Genomic DNA, 25,319 nt, shown 5'->3' on the forward strand with positions numbered 1-25,319 from the left:
AGACAAATCTCCGTCCCAGTCTCAGGTCTTTTGCAGACTCCATCAGGTTTTCTTCCAGAATGGTCCTGTATTTGGCTCCATCCATCTTCCCATCAATTTTAACCATCTTCCCTGTCCCTGCTGAAGAAAAGCAGGCCCAAACCATGATGCTGCCACCACCATGTTTGACAGTGGGGATGTTGTGTACAGGGTGATGAGCTGTGTTGCTTTTACTCCAAACATAACGTTTTGCATTGTTGCCAAAAAGTTCAATTTTGGTTTCATCTGACCAGAGCACCTTCTTCCACATGTTTGGTGTGTCTCCCAGGTGGCTTGTGGCAAACTTTAAACTACACTTTTTATGGATATCTTTAAGAAATGGCTTTCTTCTTGCCACTCTTCCATAAAGGCCAGATTTGTGCAATATACGACTGATTGTTGTCCTATGGACAGAGTCTCCCACCTCAGCTGTAGATCTCTGCAGTTCATCCAGAGTGATCATGGGCCTCTTGGCTGCATCTCTGATCAGTCTTCTCCTTGTATGAGCTGAAAGTTTAGAGGGACGGCCAGGTCTTGGTAGATTTGCAGTGGTCTGATACTCCTTCCATTTCAATATTATCGCTTGCACAGTGCTCCTTGGGATGTTTAAAGCTTGGGAAATCTTTTTGTATCCAAATCCAGCTTTAAACTTCTTCACAACAGTATCTCGGACCTGCCTGGTGTGTTCCTTGTTCTTCCTGATGCTCTCTGCACTTTTAACGGACCTCTGAGACTATCACAGTGCAGGTGCATTTATACGGAGACTTGATTACACACAGGTGGATTGTATTTATCATCATTAGTCATTTAGGTCAACATTGGATCATTCAGAGATCCTCACTGAACTTCTGGAGAGAGTTTGCTGCACTGAAAGTAAAGGGGCTGAATAATTTTGCACGCCCAATTTTTCAGTTTTTGATTTGTTAAAAAAGTTTGAAATATCCAATAAATGTCGTTCCACTTCATGATTGTGTCCCACTTGTTGTTGATTCTTCACAAAAAAATACAGTTTTATATCTTTATGTTTGAAGCCTGAAATGTGGCAAAAGGTCGCAAAGTTCAAGGGGGCCAAATACTTTCGCAAGGCACTGTATCTAAGGGGGAGGAGTGGACAAAGAAACAAATCACTCGCTAGAAAAGAAAGGTTTTCAACCCATTTTGGGTAGTGCCCTTTAGGGAAAATTAACGTGTGCTGTGGGGATGTCATCGGCAACCTCTGAGGGAGATTCAGAGGAAAAGTGGGTGTCACCCCTATCTCCGCCCTCTCAATCCTCACCCCTATCTCCCCCCTCTCAACACTCACCCATATCTCCCCCTCTCAACCCTTACCCATATCTCCCCACTCTTAACCCTCACCCCTATTTCCCCCTCTCAACCCTCACCCCTATCTCCCCACTCTTAACCCTCACCCCTATTTCCCCCTCTCAACACTCACCCCTATCTCCCCCTCTCAACCCTCACCCCTATCTCCCCCCTCTCAACCCTCACCCCTATTTCCCCCCTCTCAACACTCACCCCTATCTCCCCACTCTCAACCCTCACCCCTATCTCCGCCCTCTCAATCCTCACCCCTATCTCCCCCTCTTAAACCTCACCCCTATCTCCCCTCTCAACCCTAATCCCTACCTCCCCCTCAACCCTAATCCCTATCTCCCCCTCACTCCCCCTCAACCCTAATCCCTATCTCCCCCTCACTCCCCCCTTAACCCTAATCCCTATCTCCCCTCTCTCACTCCCTCCCCTCAACACTAATCCCTATCTCCCCCTCTCCCCCAACCCTAATCCCTATCTACCCCTCTCAACCCTAATCCATCTCCACTCTCACTCCCCCTCTCAACCCTAATCCCTATCTCCCCCTCTCAACCCCAATCAATATCTCCCCCTCTCAAACCTCCCCATATTTGCCCCTCTCACTTTCCCCTCTCAAACTTCTCCCCATCTCCCTCTTTCATTCTTCCCTTTAAACCCCCTATTTTCTCCCTCACACTCCCCCCTCTCAACACTCACCCCTATCTCCCCTTTTCACTCTCCCCTCTCAACCCTCACCACTGTCTCTCCCCCTCTCAACCCCTGGACACAAATTAAGATCAAGCCTGGTATAAACTCATTGGAGAATCCCCATTGAAACAGCTTTTCAATAAGAGATATGAAGACGGTCAAATTGAACTGGAGCTCTTGATCTACATGTCCATACAGGGTCATAGCGAGCCTATCATAGCGAGCCGCTGTGCCGCTGTGGAGTCCATCTGTGCCCCTGTCATCATAGCTGTTGGTAGCAGGTGTTAACCCGACTCGCTGGGGACCTGTTCCTGTGAATATGGGAGTGTGTGCTTTTATGGAAGCAATGCATGCTGCTTCCCTCCAGAGTTCATTGTATCATTTGGGGTTATATACAGTGTCTTGTCTTTGTATATCTGTGTGAGGTTGTGTGAAGTTGTGGGAAGTTTTGTGAGGTTATGTGAGGTTTTATGAGGATGTGTGAGATTGTGTGAAGTTGTGTGATGTTGTGTGAGGTTATGTGAAGTTGTGTGAAGTTGTGTGAGATTATGTGAGGTTGTGGCAAGTTGTGTGAGATTATGTGAAGTTGTGTGAGATTGTGTGAAGTTGTGTGAGATTGTGTGAAGGAAGTTGTGTGAAGTTGTGTGAGATTATGTAAAGTTGTGTGAGATTGTGTGAAGTTGTGTGAAGTTGTGTGAGATTATGTGAAGTTGTGTGAGATTGTGTGAAGTTGTGTGGAGATTGTGGGAAGTTTTGTGAGGTTATGTGAGGTTTTATGAGGATGTGTGAGATTGTGTGAAGTTGTGTGATGTTGTGTGAGGTTATGTGAAGTTGTGTGAAGTTGTGTGAAGTTGTGTGAGATTATGTGAGGTTGTGGCAAGTTGTGTGAGATTATGTGAAGTTGTGTGAGATTGTGTGAAGTTGTGTGAGATTGTGTGAAGGAAGTTGTGTGAAGTTGTGTGAGATTATGTAAAGTTGTGTGAGATTGTGTGAAGTTGTGTGAAGTTGTGTGAGATTATGTGAAGTTGTGTGAGATTGTGTGAAGTTGTGTGGAGATTGTGTGAAGTTGTGTGAGATTGTGTGAAGTTGTGTGAGATTATGTGAAGTTGTGTGAGATTGTGTGAAGTTGTGTGGAGATTGTGTGAAGTTGTGTGAAGTTGTGTGAGATTATGTGAAGTTGTGTGAGATTGTGTGAAGTTGTGTGGAGATTATGTGAAGTTGTGTGAGATTGTGTGAAGTTGTGTGAGATTGTGTGAAGTTGTGTGAGATTATGTGAAGTTGTGTGAGATTGTGTGAAGTTGTGTGAGGTTGTGTGAGGATGTGTGAAGTTCTGTGAGATTGTGTGAAGTTGTGTGAAGTTGTGTGAGGGTATCTAGATTCATTTGAATTAGTGTTAAAACATTTTCTCTGTTTTTTTACTGTATATGATGTGTATCTGTATATGTATAGTAGTGTGTATATGTGTATATATAGCCAGTAGTGTGTATCTGTGTGTCTGTGTATATATAGCTAGTAGTGTGTATCTGTGTATATATAGCCAGTAGTGTGTATCTGTGTATATATAGCCAGTAGTGTGTATATGTGTATCTGTGTATATATAGCTAGTAGTGTGTATATGTGTATATGTGTATATATAGCCAGTAGTGTGTATATGAGTATCTGTGTATATATAGCTAGTAGTGTGTATCTGTGTATATATAGCTAGTAGTGTGTATATGTGTATCTGTGTATACATAGCTAGTAGTGTGTATCTGTGTATCTGTGTATATATAGCTAGTAGTGTATATATGTGTATATATAGCCAGTAGTGTGTATCTGTGTATCTGTGTATATATAGCTAGTAGTGTGTATCTGTGTATATATAGCCAGTAGTGTGTATATGTGTATATGTGTATATATAGCCAGTAGTGTGTATCTGTGTATCTGTGTATATATAGCCAGTAGTGTGTATATGTGTATCTGTGTATATATAGCAAGTAGTGTGTATATGTGTATCTGTGTATATATAGCTAGTAGTGTGTATCTTTGTATATATAGCCAGTAGTGTGTATATGTGTATCTGTGTATATATAGCTAGTAGTGTGCATTTGTGTATCTGTGTATGTATAGTAGTGTGTATCTGTGTATATATATATATACAGCTAGTAGTGTGTCTGTGTATATATAGCTAGTAGTGTGTATCTGTGTATATATGCAGTTGAAGTCTGAAGTTTACATACACTTAGGTTGGAGTCATTAAAACTCGTTTCTCAACCACTCCACAAACTTCTTATAAACAAACTATAGTTTTGGCAAGTCGGTTATGACCTCTACTTTGTGCACGACACAAGTAATTTTTCCAACAATTGTTTACAGACAGATTATTTCACTTATAATTCACTGTATCACAATTCCAGTGGGTCAGAAGTTTACATACACTAAGTTGACTGTGCCTTTAAACAGCTTGGAAAATTCCAGAAAATTATGTCATTGCTTTAGAAGCTTCTGATAGGCTAATTGAGTAAATTGGAGGTGTACCTGTGGATATATTTCTAGGCCTACCTTGAAATCAGCCAAGACCTCAGAAAATAAATTGTAGACCTCTACAAGTCTGGTTCATCCTTGGGAGCAATTTCCAAACGCCTGAAGGTACCACGCTCATCTGTACAAACAATAATACGCAAGTATAAACACCATGGGACCACACAGCCGTCATACCGCTCAGGAAGCAGATGCCTTCTGTCTTCTGCCTTAGAGATACTTTGGTGCGAAAAGTGCAAATCAATCACAGAACAACAGCAAAGGACCTTGTGAAGATGCTGGAGGAAACGGGTACAAAATGATCTATATACACAATAAAAACAAGTCTTATATCGACATAACCTGAAAGGCCGCTCACTGCTCCAAAATCGCCATAAAATATCCAGACTACGGTTTGCAACTGCACATGGGGACAAAGATCATACTTTTTGGAGAAATGTCCTCTGGTCTGATGAAACAAAAATAGAACTGTTTGGACATAATGACCATCGTTATGTTTGGAGGAAAAAGGGGGAGAATTGCAAGCCAAAGAACACCATCCCAACCGTGAAGCACGGGGGTGGCAGCATCATGTTTCAGGGTTGCTTTGCTGCAGGAGTGACTCGTGCACTTCACAAAATAGATGGCATAATGACGGAGGAAAATTATGTGGATATATTAACGCGACATCTCATGACACCAGTCAGGAAATTGAAACTTGGTCGCAAATGGGTCTTCCAAATGGACAATGACCCCAAGCATACTTCCAAAGTTGTGGCAAAATGGCTTAAGGACAACAAAGTCAAGGTATTGGAGTGGCCATCACAAAGCGCTGATCTCAATCCCATAGAACATTTGTTGGCTGAAAAAATTTGTTGACTGAAAAGGTGTGTGCGAGCAGTTACACCAGCTCTGTCAGGAGGAATCGACCAAAATTCACCCAACTTATTGTGGGAAGCTTGTGGAAGGCTACCTGAAACGTTTGACAATTTGAAGGCAATGCTACCAAATACTAATTGACTATATGTAAACTTCTGACCCACTGGGAATTTGATGCAAGAACTACTATTATTCTGACATTTCACATTCTTAAAATAAAGTGGTGATCCTAACTGACCGAAGACAGGGAATCTTTACTAGCATTAAATGTCAGGAATTGTGAAAAACTGAGTTAAAATGTATTTGGCTAAGGTGTATGTAAACTTCCAACTTCAACTGTAGCTAGTAGTGTGTATCTGTGCATGTACAGTAGTGTGTATGGTTTCTATGTGGGTTCACAGACAGAGAGACAGATAGGTTGAGGGGTGGTGGCTGTTTCCCTCCTATCTGGCCAGGTGTCACTCAGCACGGTCATTCATTACCGAGGTAACCCGGTCGGGCCTGGCAGCCACTATCTTCCCGTCACTGATACTTCCTCTGACCTTCAGTGTGTTGCCAACACTACTCCCTTCACTTCTCTCTTTCTCCCCCCTTCCTCCCCCACCGCTCCTCTAACCTTCACTTCCTCTACCCTCCCTAGAGGCCTGGCCTGGCCGTCCTCTGAGCAAGCACTACACAACCTGCTGTTGACACACAGGTCAGGTCACTGTGGATCAGATCCCCAGTCCATAGAGTAACACGGTGGGTAAGTAGCTGTAACTAATGCATAACCAGCCAGAAGGCCAGAGAGCATTACATGACGGGGCCAGAGCCAGGCACTCCCAGGCCCTCTCTTCTTCTCATAGCTAGCTAGAGAGCCACGCTTGGAGAGCAGATGGCTTGTTGATGGCAGGAAAGATAGTCAGGTTTCATCGTTCTCTCACACCCTGAAGTGATTGGCTTCCTCAGACTGAGGGGCTGGGGTGAGGAAAGAGTGAGGAAGGAGTGAGGACACTTCTTTAATGGCTGCTGATATAGTGTGATTTCCCTCTCGCTAATTCTTCAGACAGATTCTTTCCAGAGTGATGGTTGGGAATGGGATCACTCAGGGCTCAGGTATAATGTAATGCACTTTAGGAGTGTATGGAGTGCCTATAATGCCTACTGTAAAGTCAAGGCAGAGAGGGAAGCCTTGGAGATTTCTATGGGGATGTGTGACTGAAGTGGGGCTGAATTGTTTGAATCACAGGGGGGTTAAGGGGACAAGGCAAGGTAGGGAAGGAAGGAAGGAAGTTTTGACATTTTCTCTCGGGATGTGGGACTGAAGTGGGTTCAGGGATTGGGTTGAAACCCAAGGTGCCTGCCACACGTACATGTAGGTTGGTGGCTTCTTAATTCATTGGGGAAGAAGGGTCCGTGGCAATGGCTGGAGTGTAATTAGTGGAATGGCATCAAATACATCACACAGTTTCCATGTGTTTGATGCAATTCAATTCGCTCCGTTCCAGCCATTATTATGAGCCATCCTCCCCTCAGCAGCCTCCTGTGATGTAGACTCCTCTCCAATCTAATCTGTGTGTTTATAGTGCTGACTGAGAGTTAATGTTAATGCAGTCTCTGTATAGGGAAGCCTTCTCGTTAAAGGCTTGTTTTCCTCCATCTTCAGTCAGCGTCCTTGTATCCAGATCAAACTTAGTTGACAATGACCAGAGTTGTTAAACAGGAATTTGATAGATCAAAATACTTCATGGTCAAGATTTTATATGAAGCTCTTCTCAATATGGATTTATGTTTGACTCTTCTTAGGATGTAGGTTGCATGATTATTAGATTTAATTTGTTATTTAATATGATCAAGCTTAAGTGTGTACTTAATGCAAAGCACTGATGCCCAAAAGCACTACAAAGTAATCTAAGTCAGACAATAAAATAGCAATACCACAAAGCATCTTCATCTCCAGCCTAGAGCGTTCTCCCAGTCACTACGACTACCATGTCATCTACAATTAACTTACTGTGCAAGAAACAGATGACAGTTGAGATTCGAAAATTGGCCTTGAGAGCGCCAACGCCATGGCAACCCAATCACCGGCCTTTCGAAGGGAAGGTCTGTGAGTGTGATGGCAGGAAGTGCTGCCCCAATATGGGTATGGATATTGAACCCGATTCTGGGCCACCAATGATTACAACATTATATGGCGTGACTGAGTCACAGTGCTAGCGCTCGTTTGCTCAGGTGTCATTGGTGCCCAGATACGCAGCCATCTGTCCCTGGCTGCTGGAGTCACTGTGATGCGATCTGTTGCCCTGGGGAAGGGCCATGCCGTATTGGATCATAGTGCCATCTACAACATAGGAATAGCATTGGTCTAAGCGGATTACATAAACACAGAATCCTTCAAAGGGATCAGAATTTGAGCTTAAAAGGTCCTCTGAGAAACACAGAATGTATATATAGTTTAGTGGACAGTAAATGGACTGTAAATAACAATTCTATCATCAATAACAGTTTAAAACATAGCCAGCGCTTCTTTAGACATGGTGTACAGCCGGGATAGATACTAGACAGTGGCTGCAACCAAGTATGGACCATTCTGGCACTGGCACTACCATCCACCAGCCCACATCTGAATCACATAGAGGGGGTCCCCTGGCCACACCCTGGCCATTCTGACACAGGCATCACATGGTGGAGAAACATCCATTGTCTAGATAGAAAGGTCAGAGGCTTGGCCATTTGCTGATATAATACACATTATAATTAGAGCATGTTGTCTTTCTGTTCAGTCAGCAATATGCTGAGATCAAGTACTGAAATCAGTAAGCTGCTTTCGAAAGAGTTCCTAGCCTGATTTCTGATCTGTTGGTGCTATATTATCTGTATTAGCACATAGGAACTGTCTGTACAGTACAAACAGATCCGGGACCAGCTTGCTAGGGTGTACCCATAATGCAGCAGTAACAAGAGGGTAGAGTCCTTGTGTTTGGCAGAAACCTGGTGAATATGTGGCAGGCGTGGGACCAGTGGGATGCCGGGTTGCATAACATCACAGTAGTCCATGGTAACCCTGCCAAGCTAGCCCCTTCCTCCCTGCTCCTCATCCTACCTGTGATTGGTCCAGACATATTATGTACCAATCACACTTCGGCTTAGTCTCACTATCTACTCCTGATGTGTATTTTTAGGCGTCCGTGCAATGATGCCTGGTGGGCTTGAAGAAAATAAAAACAGGAAAGACCATAAAAGGGATTGTACCCTTCAAATGAGGTGCTGCAGGCACCTTATAGTTAAGCAACCGTAGCTTTAACGACAGATATAGGAAACATCCATCTGAAGTGTCAGGGATTGACAGAGAGACAACAAGACAAGAACTGAGACAGAATTCATTTGACCTCGTCCCTCTGGTACCTCTAGTGTAATACGTTTGTGGCGAGCCCATGGTAGTTTGTCTCAACAAACGAGCAAAGAGTAGAGTGATAACGGGTTGCTAAGCAACAGGGACAATGGCGATGTTGGTTCCTTCCCTTTAAAAGGGGAAACAGTAATTAACCTGCTTGAGAGGCTAAGAAACCACCAGTGATTCTGCAAATTGTTTAACTCCTGCTGGGATAGGCAATCCCATACTGTAGCATAGTACTGGGCCTATGTACTGCTTCTGTTTTGATCTGAATATGGAAAGGCAGGTAGGATTGTGTGTGTGAGTGTTTTTAAGGATAAACATTTGAAGTTGGAAATTGGTTCTGCATGTGATGAGTTCTGCATGTGATTGGTTCTGCATGTCAACAAAAATTTCCTGGTGAACCTGATAAACAGAGTGTGTGTGTGTGTGTGTGTGTGTGTGTGTGTGTAGTCTGTTCTCTCACCACTCCGATGGAGAAGTAGTTGTTGACGATGCTGTTGGGGACTGGGTCTCCCTTCTCCTCCTTGTCTACAGGGATAATGTCGATGTTCCATCGGTCCAGCATCATATCTGTGCTGTGTTCTATGTCCCGCAGGAACTTCAGCAGGCTGCCTCCCTCATAACCTACAAGACAGGACAGAGAGACGGGTGAGACATGACACAGGGAGATACAGCCATCACACACTAAGGTCACCCACACTGCCAGACCCAGGCTCTCAGAACAAGTTTTATTAATTCAATAAGATCTAGTATTCATCAAAATGTATAGTGCTTTCTGTATTCCATTTCACGTGAGGTCAGAGGCCTTGGATTCCTAGAAGCAAGCAAAGAGAAAACTAAGATTGAGTGGTGAGAAGGGAGTACATCTGAAAGCCTCACACTGACAAAACAGCCTAATTGCAGACAGTATGGGTTTACACAATAGAGTCATTGTGGCCTTATGTCCCAGAGGGGATGAAGAGGAGTTGGTAAGTAAGTACACTGCCATGGGATAGAACTCTTAACCTCCAGGCCTCTCTGAGAGAGACTCTTGGTAAACTCCAAAAAATGCTGTGTTAAAAAACACCCAGTTTGGGTTCTATGGTAACCCAGCACTGGGTAAATATTGGACAACACACGCTGGGTTATTTTGACCAAGCCAGTAACGTGAATAACCCAACATGCTGGGTTGTTGGGATTACCCTAACATGGTTTAATGTAAATATTAGTTGGTTATTTTTTACTGTCATGCTGGGTTGACATGCAGCTGGGTCTTTCTTAATGTACAGTAATATAAAGTTATTTCAGGAGGCGTGGCTTATTAGAGGTGTGGCTTTCAGATAGATCTTATTGTCAACCTGTGAGAGTTTTTTGCATTTTACAAAATCTTCTAGAGAATTAAGATTACTTATTACATATTATAATAAGGTGGTATCTTTCCCAACAACTGGATTTGCATAAACTTTTAGGGATTTTATAAATTTCTGTAAGCCTGATTGAAGCTACAAAAATGCCAATGTTCAACCTTAACATGTGATAACTATACAACAGAACAGAAGAACTTGAATTACATACACTCTAATAGGTGGCTAAAAATAACTATCTGAAAGCCACTCCCTTACTAAACCTTGCCTCCAGTCTTCTGATCTGACCTGCTGGATCACAATAACCCAGCATCAACAAACCAAGTGACCCAATGCCTGCCACCCAGCAGTTGGGTCAACCAAATTAACCAGCAGTTGAGTCAACCTAACAAGCCAGCATTTGGGTCAACCAAACAACCTAGCATTTTTTAGAGTGTAGAGGTAGACAGTAGAGGCATACACAATAGAGTCATCATTATACTGTGTCATGGGATAGAACTCCCGAACCCTGGGGGGCTCCGGTGAGCGAGTCCTCTGTGTTGGAGACCAAGTGGGTCTGAACCATTACTCTAATGATGACTGTGATCAGTACTGCTGAGAGGTGGACCGGGGTGTTAGGGTTACACCAGTGGCTGTCATGGAGGTGTGAGCGTCTAATGAGGACCCATCACTCAGAGCACCAGGGGAATTTAACACTCACATGGCGACCCATCCTGAGAGCCAGGGTTCATGTGTGATGGCACTTGTTCCCCCTACTGTGCTCCAGACCTGGGTTTACGTAATATCTGAAATCTTTCAAATAATGGAACTTTTGCTTGATTTTTCAAAAACAATGTGAACCCAGGTCTGCATCAGGGGACGGTAACACTGAGAGCCGAGGCCCATGTGTGATGACACGCATTTCCCCCCATGTGCTCTCCAACAGTCTGAGCTCACACTTTTCCTCCCTCATGTACATTTCCTAAATCACAAAGGGAGAAAGCAATGATGATGTAATGTAAGAAGCCAATTAGCCTACTTTATACCCTGAAGCATTAACAAAAAGCTCACCGACTACTTATGGCACAATAGCATGCTCTTTCATGTTTGCATACAAGCATATTCCACTAGACGTGATGCACACATATGCTTACATACAGCCCAGTCCTGACTCGGAGTGTGGTGTCAGGAAAATAACCTCACACTCAACGTCAACAAAACTAAGGAGATGATTGTGGACTTCAGGAAACAGCAGAGGGAACACCCCCCCATCCACATCGATGGAACAGTAGTGGAGAGGGTAGCAAGTTTTAAGTTCCTCGGCATACACATCACAGACAAACTGAATTGGTCCACTCACACAGACAGCATCGTGAAGAAGGCGCAGCAGCGCCTCTTCAACCTCAGGAGGCTGAAGAAATTCGGCTTGTCACCAAAAGCACTCACAAACTTCTACAGATGCACAATCGAGAGCATCCTGGCGGGCTGTATCACCGCCTGGTATGGCAACTGCACCGCCCTCAACCGTAAGGCTCTCCAGAGGGTAGTGAGGTCTGCACAACGCATCACCGGGGGCAAACTACCTGCCCTCCAGGACACCTACACCACCCGATGCTACAGGAAGGCCATAAAGATCATCAAGGACATCAACCACCGAGCCACTGCCTGTTCACCCCGCTGTCATCCAGAAGGCGAGGTCAGCACAGGTGCATCAAAGCTGGGACCGAGAGACTGAAAAACAGCTTCTATCTCAAGGCCATCAGACTGTTAAACAGCCACCACTAACATTGAGTGGCTGCTGCCAACACACTGTCAATGACACTGACTCAACTCCAGCCACTTTAATAATGGGAATTGATGGGAAATGATGTAAATATATCACTAGCCACTTTAAACATTGCTACCTTATATAATGTTACTTACCCTACATTATTCATCTCATATGCATACGTATATACTGTACTCTATATCATCGACTGCATCCTTATGTAATACATGTATCACTAGCCACTTTAACTATGCCACTTGGTTTACATACTCATCTCATATGTATATACTGTACTCGATATCATCTACTGTATCTTGCCTATGCTGCTCTGTACCATCACTCATTCATATATCCTTATGTACATATTCTTTATCCCCTTACACTGTGTATAAGACAGTAGTTTTTTGGAATTGTTAGTTAGATTACCTGTTCGTTATTACTGCATTGTCGGAACTAGAAGCACAAGCATTTCGCTACACTCGCATTAACATCTGCTAACCATGTGTATGTGACAAATAACATTTGATTTGATTTGATTTGATTTGACTGATATAGTTACAAAACAGGCCAAAAACATCTGTCATATAACATCTGCCAGTTAACAGGAGATCAATAGGAGATTGTATCACCAAACCCAATTTAGATGATTGGTTTACTATGCTAGGAATTCAAACGCATGTGCAGTATGTTTCTACAAACAGACGACTGTGACACAGTACATCCCTCACAGTCCCAGCTTTTGTATCTACTACTGTACAATCTGTAAATATGGTCATAACACTTAAATGTCTTCATAGAAAGAATCCAATTGCTTTTAAAAATATATTTTTGAGAAGATAATGTATTCAACTGGTGCTTGGTCAAAAAGCGCCTGGGAACTAACTGTCCATTTAGTTTCCAAACATCAGATCATAAGCCCGCTGCCTGGCTAAAGTGCTCAGCTGGTCTCTACTCTACACAAGCCAGGGTTAGGTCAAGCAGTCTGTCATAATCAGGGTCGCAATCATTGGCCAAAAAACAGGCCCAGTCAATGACAAGCAGGGATTATATAAGAACTCTGCTTTGCATTATAAAACACTTTCAAATTAGCTCTATGAGGATGTGTTTAGGACAGTGGAGGCTGGTGGAAGGATATATAGGAGGACAGCCTCATTGTAATGGCTGGAATGGAATTCATGGAACGGAGTCAAACATGTGGTTTCAATATGTGTGAAGTGCTTGATACCGCCCATTTATTTCATTCCAGCCATTACAATGAGCCTGTCCTCCTATAGCTCCTCCCACCAGCCTCCACTGGTTTAGAACCACAAGAACTCAACAGGTGCATTGTGAAGATATTGAGGAAAATATTGCTGATGGGAGCTTTCAGTGAGTAAAATAATACTCACACTGCGATCTATGTACACACTAACACACCTACACCCCCCCCCCCACACACACACACACACACACACAAACAGCTTCTCACCTCCGCCCCAGCGTAGACATCTTGCCAGGTCGTTCCCTGTCCCCAGAGGGAGGATAGCCACAGGGGGATCTTTTGCAAAGTTGGCCTTGTCTGCAGATGAACAGATAATGATAAGATAATAATTACAATTCTGATTCTGAATGATTTCAGAGAAAGAACATTAAGGTGTAGCCAGAGTACTGTACAGTATAGTATTATAGTGTTCTATGTTTATTAGCACACACACACACACACACACACACACACACACACACACACACACACACACACACACACACGCACACACACACACACACACACACACACACACACACACACACACACACACACACACAGCAATGAGGGTGGAAATAAATGTATAATGAATGAGTTTAATCCAATAGATTGAGACACACCAATACAGTCTAAGATCCATCCCACTGTCCCGTCCCCTCCACATGCCAGCACCTGGAAATTAGGGACATCATGGAAGAAGTTGAGCCTGTGAAGACATAAATACATAAATATACAAATACACACACATACATACAGAGAGATAATACAGAAATACACTATGGAAAAAGAAGGAAAAGCACATCAGAAATCAGCTAAATGTAAGAATCCATAGAATCAAACCACTTCTGGGAAAATTGGAACACACTAAACAAACAACAACATGAAGAGTTATCTATCCAAAACAGAGATGTATAGATAAACCACTCTATAACAAAGAACAAACAGCAAAAACATATACATGATCAAATACAAATCTTAGAATGCACTATTAAAGACTACCAAAACCCAACAGATTCTCCAATTACATTGAATGAACTACAGGACAAAATACAAACCCTCCAACCCAAAAAGGCCTGCGGTGTTGATGGCATACTAAATGAAATGATGAAATGAACATATACAGACCACAAATTCAAATGGTTATTCTTAAACTCTTCAACATTATCCTGAGCTCTGGCATCTTCCACTATATTTGGAACCAAGGACTGATCACCCCAATCCACAAAAGTGGAGTTAAAATTGACCCCAATAACCCCTGTGGGATATGCGTCAACAACAACCTTGGGAAAATCCTCTGCATTATCATCAGTGGTGGAAAAAGTACCCAATTGTCATACTTAAAGTAAAGATACCCAGTAAAATACTACTTGAGTAAAAGTCTAAAAGTATTTGGTTTTAAATATACTTAAGTATCAAAAGTAAATGTAATTGATAAAATGTACTTAAGAATCAAAAAGTAAAAGTATAAATCCTTTCAAATTCCTTATATTAAGCAAACCAAACGGAACGATTTTCTTGTTTTTTCAATTTAGGGATAGCCAGGGGCACATTCCAACACTCAGACATAGTTTATAATCAAAGCATTTGTGTTTAGTGAATCTGCCAGATCAGGTAGTAGGGATGACCAAGGATGTTCTCTTGGTAAGTGCGTGAATTGGACCATTTTCCTGTCCTGCTAAGCATTGAAAATGTAACAGGTACTTTTGGGTGTCAGGGAAAATGTATGGAGTAAAAATATACAATTTTCTTCAGGAATGTAGTGAAGTAAAAGTAAAAGTTGTCAAAAATAGTACTTTACAATTTAAGTACTTATACATAAAAAACAACTTAAGTAGCACTTTAAAGTATTTTTACTTAAGTACTTTACCCCACTGATTATCATTAACAGCAGACTCGTACATTTACTCAGTGAAAAGAATATACTGAGCAAATGTCAAATTGGCTTTTTACCAAGTTACCGTATGACAGACCACGTATTCATCTTATACACCCCAATGTACAAACAAACAAACCAAAACAAAGGCAAAGTCTTTGCTCATGCTGTGTTGAGTGCAAAAAAGGTTTTGACTCAATTTGGCATAAGGGTCTGCTATACAAATTGATGGAAAGCAGTGTTGGGGGAAAAACATACAACATTACAAAATCCATGTACACAAACAACTAGTGTGCGGTTAAAATGGGCAAAAAAAACACACATTAATTTCCAAGGGGCCGTGGGGTGAGACAGGGTTGCAGGTCGAGCCCCACCCTCTTCAACATAAGGTTGAAGTCGGAAGTTTACATACATCTTAGCCAAATACTTTTAAAGTCAAACAATTCCTGACATTTAATCATAGTAAAACTTGCCTGTCTTAGGTCAGTTAGGATCACCATATTATTTTAATAATGTGAAATGTCAGAATAATAGTAGAGAGAATGATTTATTTCAGCTTTTATTTCTTGCATCACATTCCCAGTGGGTCAGAAGTTTACATACACTCAATTAGTATTTGGTAGCATTGCCTTCAAATTGTTTAACTTGGGTCAAATGTTTTTGGTAGCCTTCCACAAGCTTCCCACAATAAGTTGGTTGACCCTTGCTAACACACGCTTTTTCAGTTCTGCCAACAAATGTTCTATAGGTTTGAGGTCAGAGCGTTGTGATGGCCACTCCAATACCTTGACTTTGTTGTCCTTAAGCTATTTTGCCACAACTTTGGAAGTATGCTTGGGGTCATTGTCCATTTGGAAGACCCATTTACGACCAAGCTTCAACTTTCTGACTGATGTCATGAGATGTTGCTTCAGTATATTCACAGAATTTTCCTTCAACATGATGACATCTATTTTGTGAAGTGCACCAGTCCCTCCTGCAGCAAACCACCACCACAGCATGATGCTGCCACCCCCGTGCTTCACGGTTGGGATGGTGTTCTTCAACTTGCAAGCCTTCTCCTTTTTCCTTTCAAACATTACGATGGTCATTATGGCCAAACAGTTCTATTTTTGTTTCATCAGACCAGAGGACATTTCTCATACAAAAAACTATGACATTTGTCCCCATGTGCAGTTGCAAACCGTAGTCTGACTTCTTTATGGCAGTTTTGGAGCAGTGGCTTCTTCTTTGCTGAGCGGCCTTTCAGGTTATGTCGATATAGGACTCGTTTTACTGTAAATATAGATACTTTTGCACCTGTTTCCTCCAGCATCTTCACAGGGTGTTTTGCTGTTGTTCTGGGATTGATTTGCTCTTTTCGCACCAAAGTACGTTCATCTCTAGGAGACAGAACGCGTCTCCTTCCTGAGAGGTACGACGGCTGCGTTGTCCCATGGTGTTTATAATTGCGTACTATTGTTTGTACAGTTGAACGTGGTACATTCAGGCATTTTTGTAAATTGCTTCCAAGGATGAACCAGACTTGTGGAGGTCTACAATTTGTTTTCTGAGGTCTTGGCTGATTTCTTTTGTTTTCCCATGATGTCAAGCAAAGAGGCACTGAGTTTGAAGGTGGGTCTTGAAATACATCCACAGGTACACCTCCAATTGACTCAAATGATGTCAATTAGCCTATCAGAAGCTTCTAAAGCAATGACATAATTTTCTGGAATTTTGCAAGCTGTTTAAAGGCACAGTCAACTTAGTGTATGTAAAATTCTGACCCACTGGAATTGTGATACAGTGAATTATAAGTGAAATAATCTGTCTGTAAACAATTGTTGGAAAAATTACTTGTGTCAATCCCAAAGTAGATGTCCTAACCGACTTGCCAAAACTATACTGATCTGGTGCTTCTGTCCACAACCAAGGAGGCCTACAGCAGCACCTAGATCTTCTGCACAGATTCTATCAGACCTGGGCCCTGATAGTAAATCTCAGTAAGACAAAAATATTAGTGTTCCATGGGCCTCCCGAGTGGTGCAGCGGTCTAAGGAACTGCATCGCAGTGGTAGAGGCATCACACAGACCCTGGTTCGATCCTGTGTCACAGCCAGAGGTGTGAGGCGGCGCATAATTGGCCCAGTGTCGTCCGAGTTAGGGGAGGGTTTGGCCGGCCGGGATGTCTTTGTCCCATAGTTCTCTCATGACTCCTTGTAGCGGGCCGGGCGCTTGCACGCTGACTACGGTTGTATGGTGTTTACTCTGTTTAAAAGTCTGATGGCCTTGAGAAGAAGCTGTTTTTCAGTCTCTTGGTCCCAGCTTTGATGCACCTGGTCTGACCTCGCCTTCTGGATGATGGCGGGGTGAACAGGCAGTGGCCCGGGCGGTTGATGTCCTTGATGATCTTTTTGGCCTTCCTGTGACATCGGGTGCTGGAGAGCCTTGCAGTTGTGGGTAGTGCAATTGCCGTACCAGGTGGTGATACAGCCCGACAGGATGCTTTCAATTGTGCATCTGTAAAACTTTGTGAGGGTTTTAGGTGACAAGCCAAATTTCTTTAGCCTCCTGAGGTTGAAGAGGCTCTGTTGCTCCTTTTTCACCACACTGTCTGTGTGGGTGGTCCATTTGAGTTTTTCAGTGATGTGTACGCCAAGGAACACCTTCTCCACTGCGGTCCCGTCGATGTAGATAGGGGGGTGCACCCTCTGCTGTTTCCTTGAGTCCATGATCATCTCCTTTGTTTTGTTGACGTTGAGCGAGGGGTTGTTTTCCTGGCACCACACTGCCAGAGCCCTCACGTCCTCCCTGTAGGCTGTCTCGTCATCGTTGGTAATCAAGACTAACTTGATGATTGAGTTGGAGGCGTGCTTGGCTGGGTGAACAGGTAGTACAGTGGGGTGGGGGGGGCTGAGCACACACCCTTGTGGGGCCCAAGTGTTAAAAATCAGCGGAGTGGAGGTGATGTTTCCTACTTTCACCATCTGGGGGCGGCCTGTCAGGAAGTCCAGGATCCAGTTGCACAAGGCGAGGTTCAGACCCAGGGCCTCGAGCTTAATGATGAGCTTGGAGGGTACTATGGTGTTGAATGCTGAGCTATAGTTAATAAACATTGTTCTTACATAGGTATTCCTCTTGTCCAGATGGGATAGGGCAGTGTGCAGAGTGATGGCGATTGCATCGTCTGTGTATCTATTGGGGCAGTAAGCAAATTGAAGAGGATCTTCAATTGAAGAACAAACACCAATGTGAATACCATCCATGTTTATGTTTATTTATTTTCCCTTTTGCATTTTAACTATTTGCACATCGTTACAGCGTTTAGCCACAATATGACATTTCAAATGTCTTTATTCTTTTGGAACTTTTGAGTGTAATATTTACTGTACATTTTTTATTGTTTATTTCACTTTTGTTCATTCTCTATTTCGGTAGCTTTGGCAATGTAAACATGTTTCCTATGCCACTAAAGCCATTTGAATTGAATTGACAGAGAAAGAGAGTGAGAGTGAGAGTGAGTGAGAGTGAGAGTGAGAGTGAGAGTGAGAGAGAGTGAGAGAGTGAGAGAGAGAGAGAGAGAGAGAGAGAGAGAGAGAGAGAGAGAGAGAGAGAGAGAGATACATTAGTGACTGGCCAGAGAGAGTGTCACCTTCAAAGGGACCTTTCATCTGGGCCAGGACAAAGGTGTCGACAGGGGCTTTCATCTGTCCCAAAAAAACAGCTGTGGTGCAAACATTACACCGGTCCGTCTCGGTGTGTGTGTGTGGGGGGGTGTGTGCATGCATGACACACATATATGTGTGTGTGTGTGTGTGTGGGTGCCTGTGTGTGTGTGTGTGTGTGTGTGTGTGTGGGTGTGCATGCATGACACACACATATATGTGTGTGTGTGTGTGTGTGTGTGGGGGGTGCCTGTGTGTGTGTGTGTGGGGGGGGGCCTGTGTGTGTGTGGGGGTGCCTGTGTGTGTGTGTGGGGTGCCTGTGTGTGTGTGTGTGTGTGTGTGTGCATGCATGACACACATATCTGTGTGTGTGTGTGTGTGTGTGTGTGTGTGTGTGTGTGTGTGTGTGTGTGTGTGTGTGTGTGTGTGTACCACTGACAAGGCTGGTGACACCAATGTCAGACAGCTGTCTCTCCTGGTCGTTGCGGTGAACTGTACTAACGCTCAGTGATGCACAGCACAAGCATGCCAGCACTCCAGGGAATTCAGTAGCTACAGCACCGATCTGGCTACATTTAACAAAACAGTTTCCCTCTACACCATTTGTATTTCATTAACCTTTGACTATTGGATGTTCCTTATAGGCACTTTAGTATTGCCAGTGTAACAGTATAGCTTCCGTCCCTCTCATCACTCCTCCCTGGGCTCGAACCAGCAACACAACGACAACAGCCACCATCGAAGCAGCGTTACCCATGCAGAGCAAGGGGAACAACTACTAGAAGTCTCAGAGCGAGTGACGTTTGAAACGCTATTAGCGCGCGCTAACTAGCTAGCCATTTCACTTCGGTTACACCAGCCTCATCTCGGGAGTTGATAGGCTTGAAGTCATAAACAGAGCAATGCTTGACGCACAACGAAGAGCTGCTGGCAAAACGCACGAAAGTGCTGTTTGAATGAATTTTTACGCGCCTGCTTCTGCCTACCACCGCTCAGTCAGATACTTAGATACTTGTATGCTCAGTCAGATTATATGCAACGCAGGACACGCTAGATAATATCTAGTAATATCATCAACCATGTGTAGATAACAAGTGATAATGATTGATTGTTTTTTTATAAGATAAGTTTAATGCTAGCTAGCAACTTACCTTGGCTTACTGCATTCGCGTAACAGGCAGTCTCCTTGTGGAGTGGAATGAGAGAGGCAGGTCGTTATTGCGTTGTACTAGTCAACTGTAAGGTTGAACGATTGGTTCCCTTGAGCTGACAAGGTGAAAATCTGTCGTTCTGCCCCTGAACAAGGCAGTTAACCCACCGTTCCTAGGCCCTCATTGAATTTTGCTATTTTAATTTTTGGATGAAAAACGTTCCCGTTTTAAACAAGATATTTTGTCACGAAAAGATGCTCGACTATGCATATAATTGACAGCTTTGGAAAGAAAACACTCTGACGTTTCCAAAACTGCAAAGATATTGTCTGTGAGTGCCACAGAACTGATGTTACAGAAAAACCCAGATAAAAATCCAATCAGGAAGTGCCGCATATTTTGAAACCGCCTCATGAAAATGACTCCTTATATGGCTGTGGAGGAGCTAGGAGTCAGCTTACATTTTCCACGGTTTCCCCAAGGTGTCTGCAGCATTGTGACGTATTTGTAGGCATATCATTGGAAGATTGACCATAAGAGACTACATCTACCAGGTGGTCGCTTGGTGTCCTCCGTCGCCATTATTGCGTAATCTCCAGCTGCAGTATTTTTCCGTTTGCTTCTGATGAGAAACCGACTGCTACCACTGATAGATTATCGAATAGATATGTGAAAAACACCTTGAGGATTGATTCTAAACAACGTTTGCCATGTTTCTGTCGATATTATGGAGCTAACTTGGAAAAAAGTTTGGCGTTGTAAGTGACTGCATTTTAATTTTTTTTTCTTAGCCAAACGTGATGAACAAAACGGAGCTATTTCTCTTACACAAATAATATTTTTGGAAAAAATGAACATTTGCTATCTAATTGAGTCATTGAAAACATCCGAAGTTCTTCAAAGGTAAATGATTTTATTTGAATGCTTTTCTTGTTTTTGTGAAAATGTTGCCTGCTGAATGCTAGGCTTAATGCTAAGCTAGGCTATCAATACTCTTACACAAATGCTTGTGTAGCTTTGGTTGAAAAGCATATTTTGAAAATCTGAGATGACAGTGTTGTTAACAAAAGGCTAAGCTTGTGTTTCAATATATTTATTTCATTTCATTTGCGATTTTCATGAATAGGAAACGTTGCGTTATGGTAATAAGCTTGAGGCTATGAATACGCTCCCGGATAAGGGTTTGGAGTCGCAAGAAGTTTAACTGACTTGCCTAGTTAAATAAAGGTATAAAAAAAAATAATAATAATAATATTTGTTATGTTATGAAAACTTGAAATCGGCCCTAATTAATCGGCCATTCCGATTAATCGGTCTAGTGATAATGGCATCATTACATCATGTTAACTGAACCTCCACTGTTCTGATACCATGTCTATTATCTGCTAGTCTGTCACTGTAGTCTGCCTCTCTTCTTACAATGAGAGAGAGGACTTTTGTGAGTGTAATATTTACTGTTCATTTTTATTGTTTAGGCACCTAAAGACTCTCAGACCATGAGAAACAAGATTCTCTGGTCTGATGAAACCAAGATTGAACTATTTGGCCTGAATGCTAAGTATCATGTCTGGATGAAACCTGGCACCATCCCTACGGTGAAGCATGGTGGTGGCAGCATCATGCTGTGGGGATGTTTTTCAGCAGCAGGGAGTGGGAGACTAGTCAGGATTAAGGGAAAGATGAACAGAGCAAAGTACAGAGAGGTCCTTGATGAAAACTTGCTCTACAGTGCTCAGGACCTCATATTGAGGCAAACATTCACCTTTCAACCGGACAATGACCCTAAGCACAGCCAAGACAACACAGGAGTGGTTCAGGACAAGTCTCTGAATGTCCTTGAGTGGCCCATTCAGAGCCCAGACTTGAAACCGATCGAACATCTCTGGAGAGACCTGAAAACAGCTGTGCAGCGACTCTCCCCATCCAACCTGACAGAGCTTGAAAGGATCTGCAGAGAAGAATGGGAGAAACACCCCAAATACAGGTGTATTTACCCTACCATGGGTATATAATGATGAGTTAGTCTTACCTACCTTGGGTCTATAGTGATGAGGATGAGTCTTACCCTACCATGGGTCTATGGTGATGAGGATGAGTCTTACCCCACCATGGGTCTATAGTGATGAGGATGAGTCTTACCCCACCATGGGTCTAAAGTGATGAGGATGAGTCCTACCCAACCATGAGTCTATAGTGATGAGGATGACTTACCCCACTATGGGTCTATGGTGATGAGGATGTCTTACCCTACCATGGGTCTATAGTGATGAGTTAGTCTTACCCTACCATGGGTCTATAGTGTTGAGGATGAGTCTTACCCCACCATGGGTCTATAGTAATGAATTAGTCTTACCCCACCATGGGTCCCCCTCGGTCGAGACTGTACACCTGCCTGGGGTTCAGCAAGTACTGGAACTTTCTCAATACCCTGTAGAAGACATATATATAGACCATATGACAGCTGTGTTAGAGTTACTGCACATACACACAAGCTGACAAACTCACTATGTACAAAATGGAGCCAGAAGAGAGAGAGAGAGAGAGAGAGCCAGAGAGAGAGAGAGAGAGAGAGAGAGAAAGCAGGAGAGAGATGGAAAGAGAGAAAGAGAGAGAGAGTGAGCCAGAGAGAGTGTGAGCCAGAGAGAGAGTGAGCCAGAGAGAGAGAGAGAGAGTGAGCCTGAGAGAGAGAGAGAGAGAGAGAGAGCCTGAGAGAGAGAGAGAGAGAGAGAGAGAGAGAGAGAGCAAGCACGAGAGAGATGGAAAGAGAGAAAGAGAGAGTGAGCCAGAGAGAAAGAGAGAGAGAGAGTGAGCCAGAGAGAGAGCGAGCCAGAGAGAGAGAGAGACAGAGAGAGAGAGTGAGCCAGAGAGAGAGAGTGAGCCAGAGAGAGAGCCAGAGAGAGAGAGAGCCAGAGAGAGAGAGAGTGAGCCAGAGAGAGAGAGAGAGTGAGCCAGAGAGAGAGAGTGAGCCAGAGAGAGAGAGAGAGTGAGCCAGAGAGAGAGAGAGTGAGCCAGAGAGAGAGAGAGAGAGTGAGCCAGAGAGAGAGAGAGTGAGCCAGAGAGAGAGAGGGTGAGCCAGAGAGAGAGAGAGGTGAGCCAGAGAGAGAGAGCCAGAGAGAGAAAGAGAGAGTGAGCCAGAGAGAGAGAGTGAGCCAGAGAGAAAGAGTGAGCCAGAGAGAGAGTGAGGGAATGAGAGATCATGCATACAAAGACAGACATAGAATGTAAAGTAGCAACATTTAATTACAAGTTTTACTTAATCAACACAGTTGACATGGTGTCCACAGTAAATGTGATTTCGCTCTAAAATTGTAATTATCTCTACAGCTTACTGTGCCCATTGACATAGCAGATTCCTGTAACATTGACCTGCAGGAGCTGTATCAGAGATCTATTATATTGAAGGCTCCACATTGACCTTGCACTGGTAATTGCGTCAGTAGCTTCCAATACCCACACTGCACTTTGGTCAGAGTGTGAAAAGCAGTGGCAAAAGACAACAGAAAGCCGACAGCTAGGTTAGAATCACCACAAACAAAACATTTGGCTTAGAATGCAACTCATTCTATATGGTGTGTCAGATACAGTTTGCTATGATACTGTTATGAATGTGTCATGAAGAAAACTTAAATTTAAGTTTTACGAAGTTCATTCAGAAGGAAAAATTTGTATAAATATACTACTTAACGTAAGAGGACCAGGTGACATTTAAAATGCTGTAAAACAGTCATTAAACTGCCTGAAAGCCTCATTCACAATAACAGGACCAATCAGTGACTCAACACCAACCCTTTCATTTCCTTATTGACATCAAAGAGGGCAGAAATAGGCTTTGTTTTTGTACTCAGAGATTAAATGCATCTTTTTTTAAGGAGAACATGTCTAATAATAGAGAATAATTTCCCTTTTAAGTGGTATTTAAGACTGTGTTGCTATGGTGATGGAGTTTCTAAAGCCAACAAAGCAGGCCTCCCGGTGCTGTGAAATGCATGGTGGGAGGAGAGAGGAGAGAATGCTGAAACAGTGAACACATTCATTTTCATTAACAACTGCTTTTAGGACACTGTGTCAGAACAGCCAATAGACCATCATTATTTCCTAAATGTTAAATCCTCTGTAATTACATAGCCTAAAAATTATAGAATTGAATCTCCAAAGACCAGGAGATTGTTATTGTTGCTAGCTTTAGCTATGCTAGCTTCACATTACTTTGATTCTATGATGAACAGTCAGCCAGTCTTTATAACACTTTGTCAGTAGCATTACAGGGCTGTATGAAACATACACTACATGGCCAAAAGTATGTGGATTTGGCTATTTCAACCACAGCTGTTGCTGACAAGTGTATAAAATTGAGCACGCAGCCATGCAACCTCTATAGACAAACATTGGCAGTAGAATGGGCTCTACTGAAGAGCTCAGTGACTTCAAACGTGGCACTGTCATAGGATGCCACCTTTCCAACAAGTCAGTTTGTCAGATTTCTGCCCTGCTAGAGCTGCCCTGTTCAACTGTAAGTGCTGTTATTGTGAAGTGGAAGCATCTAGGAGCAACAACGTCTCAGCCACGAAGTGACAGGCCACACAATCTCACAGAATGGGACCGCCAAGTGCTGAAGGCCACAGCGCGTAAAGATTATCTGTCCTCAGTTGCAACACTCACTACGGAGTTCCAAACTGCCTCTGGAAGCAATGTCATCAAAAAGCTGTTCGTCAGGAGCTTCATGAAATGGGATTCCATCGCTGAGCAGCCGCAAATGAGCCTAAGATCACCATGCACAATGCCAAGCACTGACTGGAGTGGATTAAAGCTAGCCGCCATTGGACTCTGGAGCAGTGGAAACACGTTCTCTGGAGTGATGAATCACGCTTCACCATCTGGCAGTCCAACGGACAAATCTGGGTTTGGCGGATGCCAGGAGAATGCTGCCTGCCCGAATGCATAGTGCTAACTGTAAAGTTTGTTGGAGGAGGACTAATGGTCTAGGGCTATTTTCCATGGTTCGGGCCCCTTAGTTCCAGTGAAGGGACATCTTAACGCTACAGAATACAATGACATTCTAGACGAATCTGTGCTTCCATCTTTGTGGCAACAGTTTGGGGAAGGTCCTTTTCTGTTTCAGCATTAAAATGCCCCCGTACACAAAGCGAGATCCATACAGAAATGGTTTGTCAAGATCGGTGTGGAAGAACTTGACTGGCCTGCACAGAGACCTGACCTCAACCCCATCAAACACCTTTGGGATGAATTGGAATGCTGACTGCGAGCCAGGCCTAATCGCCCAACATCAGTGCCCGACCTCACTAATGCTCTTGAGGCTGAATGGAAGCAGGTGTCCACATACTAGTGTATATTGCAGGAGTGTTTCAATCCGTTAATAATATGAGACACTGTGACTTACCGCTCCCCCTGTCTCCCTCCACTCTTTGGGTTGACCAGGACCAGGAGGGGATGTGTACCCGGTAGAGGAGTGATCTGAATAGGAGATCAGAGACAGGCTAATGAGATACTGTAGAGTAGTGTATACCCATGCAAACACAGCACACAC

General features: G+C 43.4%; 1 protein-coding gene across 10 annotated transcripts in view; it reads right to left on the reverse strand.

Moving 5' to 3' along the window:
• The window catches only part of LOC112225602 (diacylglycerol kinase beta), a 141,743-nt gene that overhangs the window by 42,508 nt on the left and 73,916 nt on the right, over positions 1–25,319 (reverse strand). For all 10 annotated transcript variants that reach the window (XR_006080029.1, XR_006080030.1, XM_042306600.1 and 7 more), the window contains 5 exons: positions 25,173–25,246; positions 22,128–22,202; positions 13,727–13,812; positions 13,332–13,421; positions 9,237–9,397 (listed from right to left, as the gene is read on the reverse strand). Coding sequence is in view for 8 of the 10 variants with exons in the window: in XM_042306600.1 (XP_042162534.1) it covers positions 9,237–9,397; positions 13,332–13,421; positions 13,727–13,812; positions 22,128–22,202; positions 25,173–25,246 (486 nt within the window). In the remaining 2 variants the exon portion in view is untranslated. The remainder of the gene's footprint in view (positions 1–9,236; positions 9,398–13,331; positions 13,422–13,726; positions 13,813–22,127; positions 22,203–25,172; positions 25,247–25,319) is intronic.

This window comes from Oncorhynchus tshawytscha, linkage group LG26, assembly GCF_018296145.1.
Source record: "Oncorhynchus tshawytscha isolate Ot180627B linkage group LG26, Otsh_v2.0, whole genome shotgun sequence".
Lineage (NCBI taxonomy): Eukaryota > Metazoa > Chordata > Actinopteri > Salmoniformes > Salmonidae > Oncorhynchus > Oncorhynchus tshawytscha.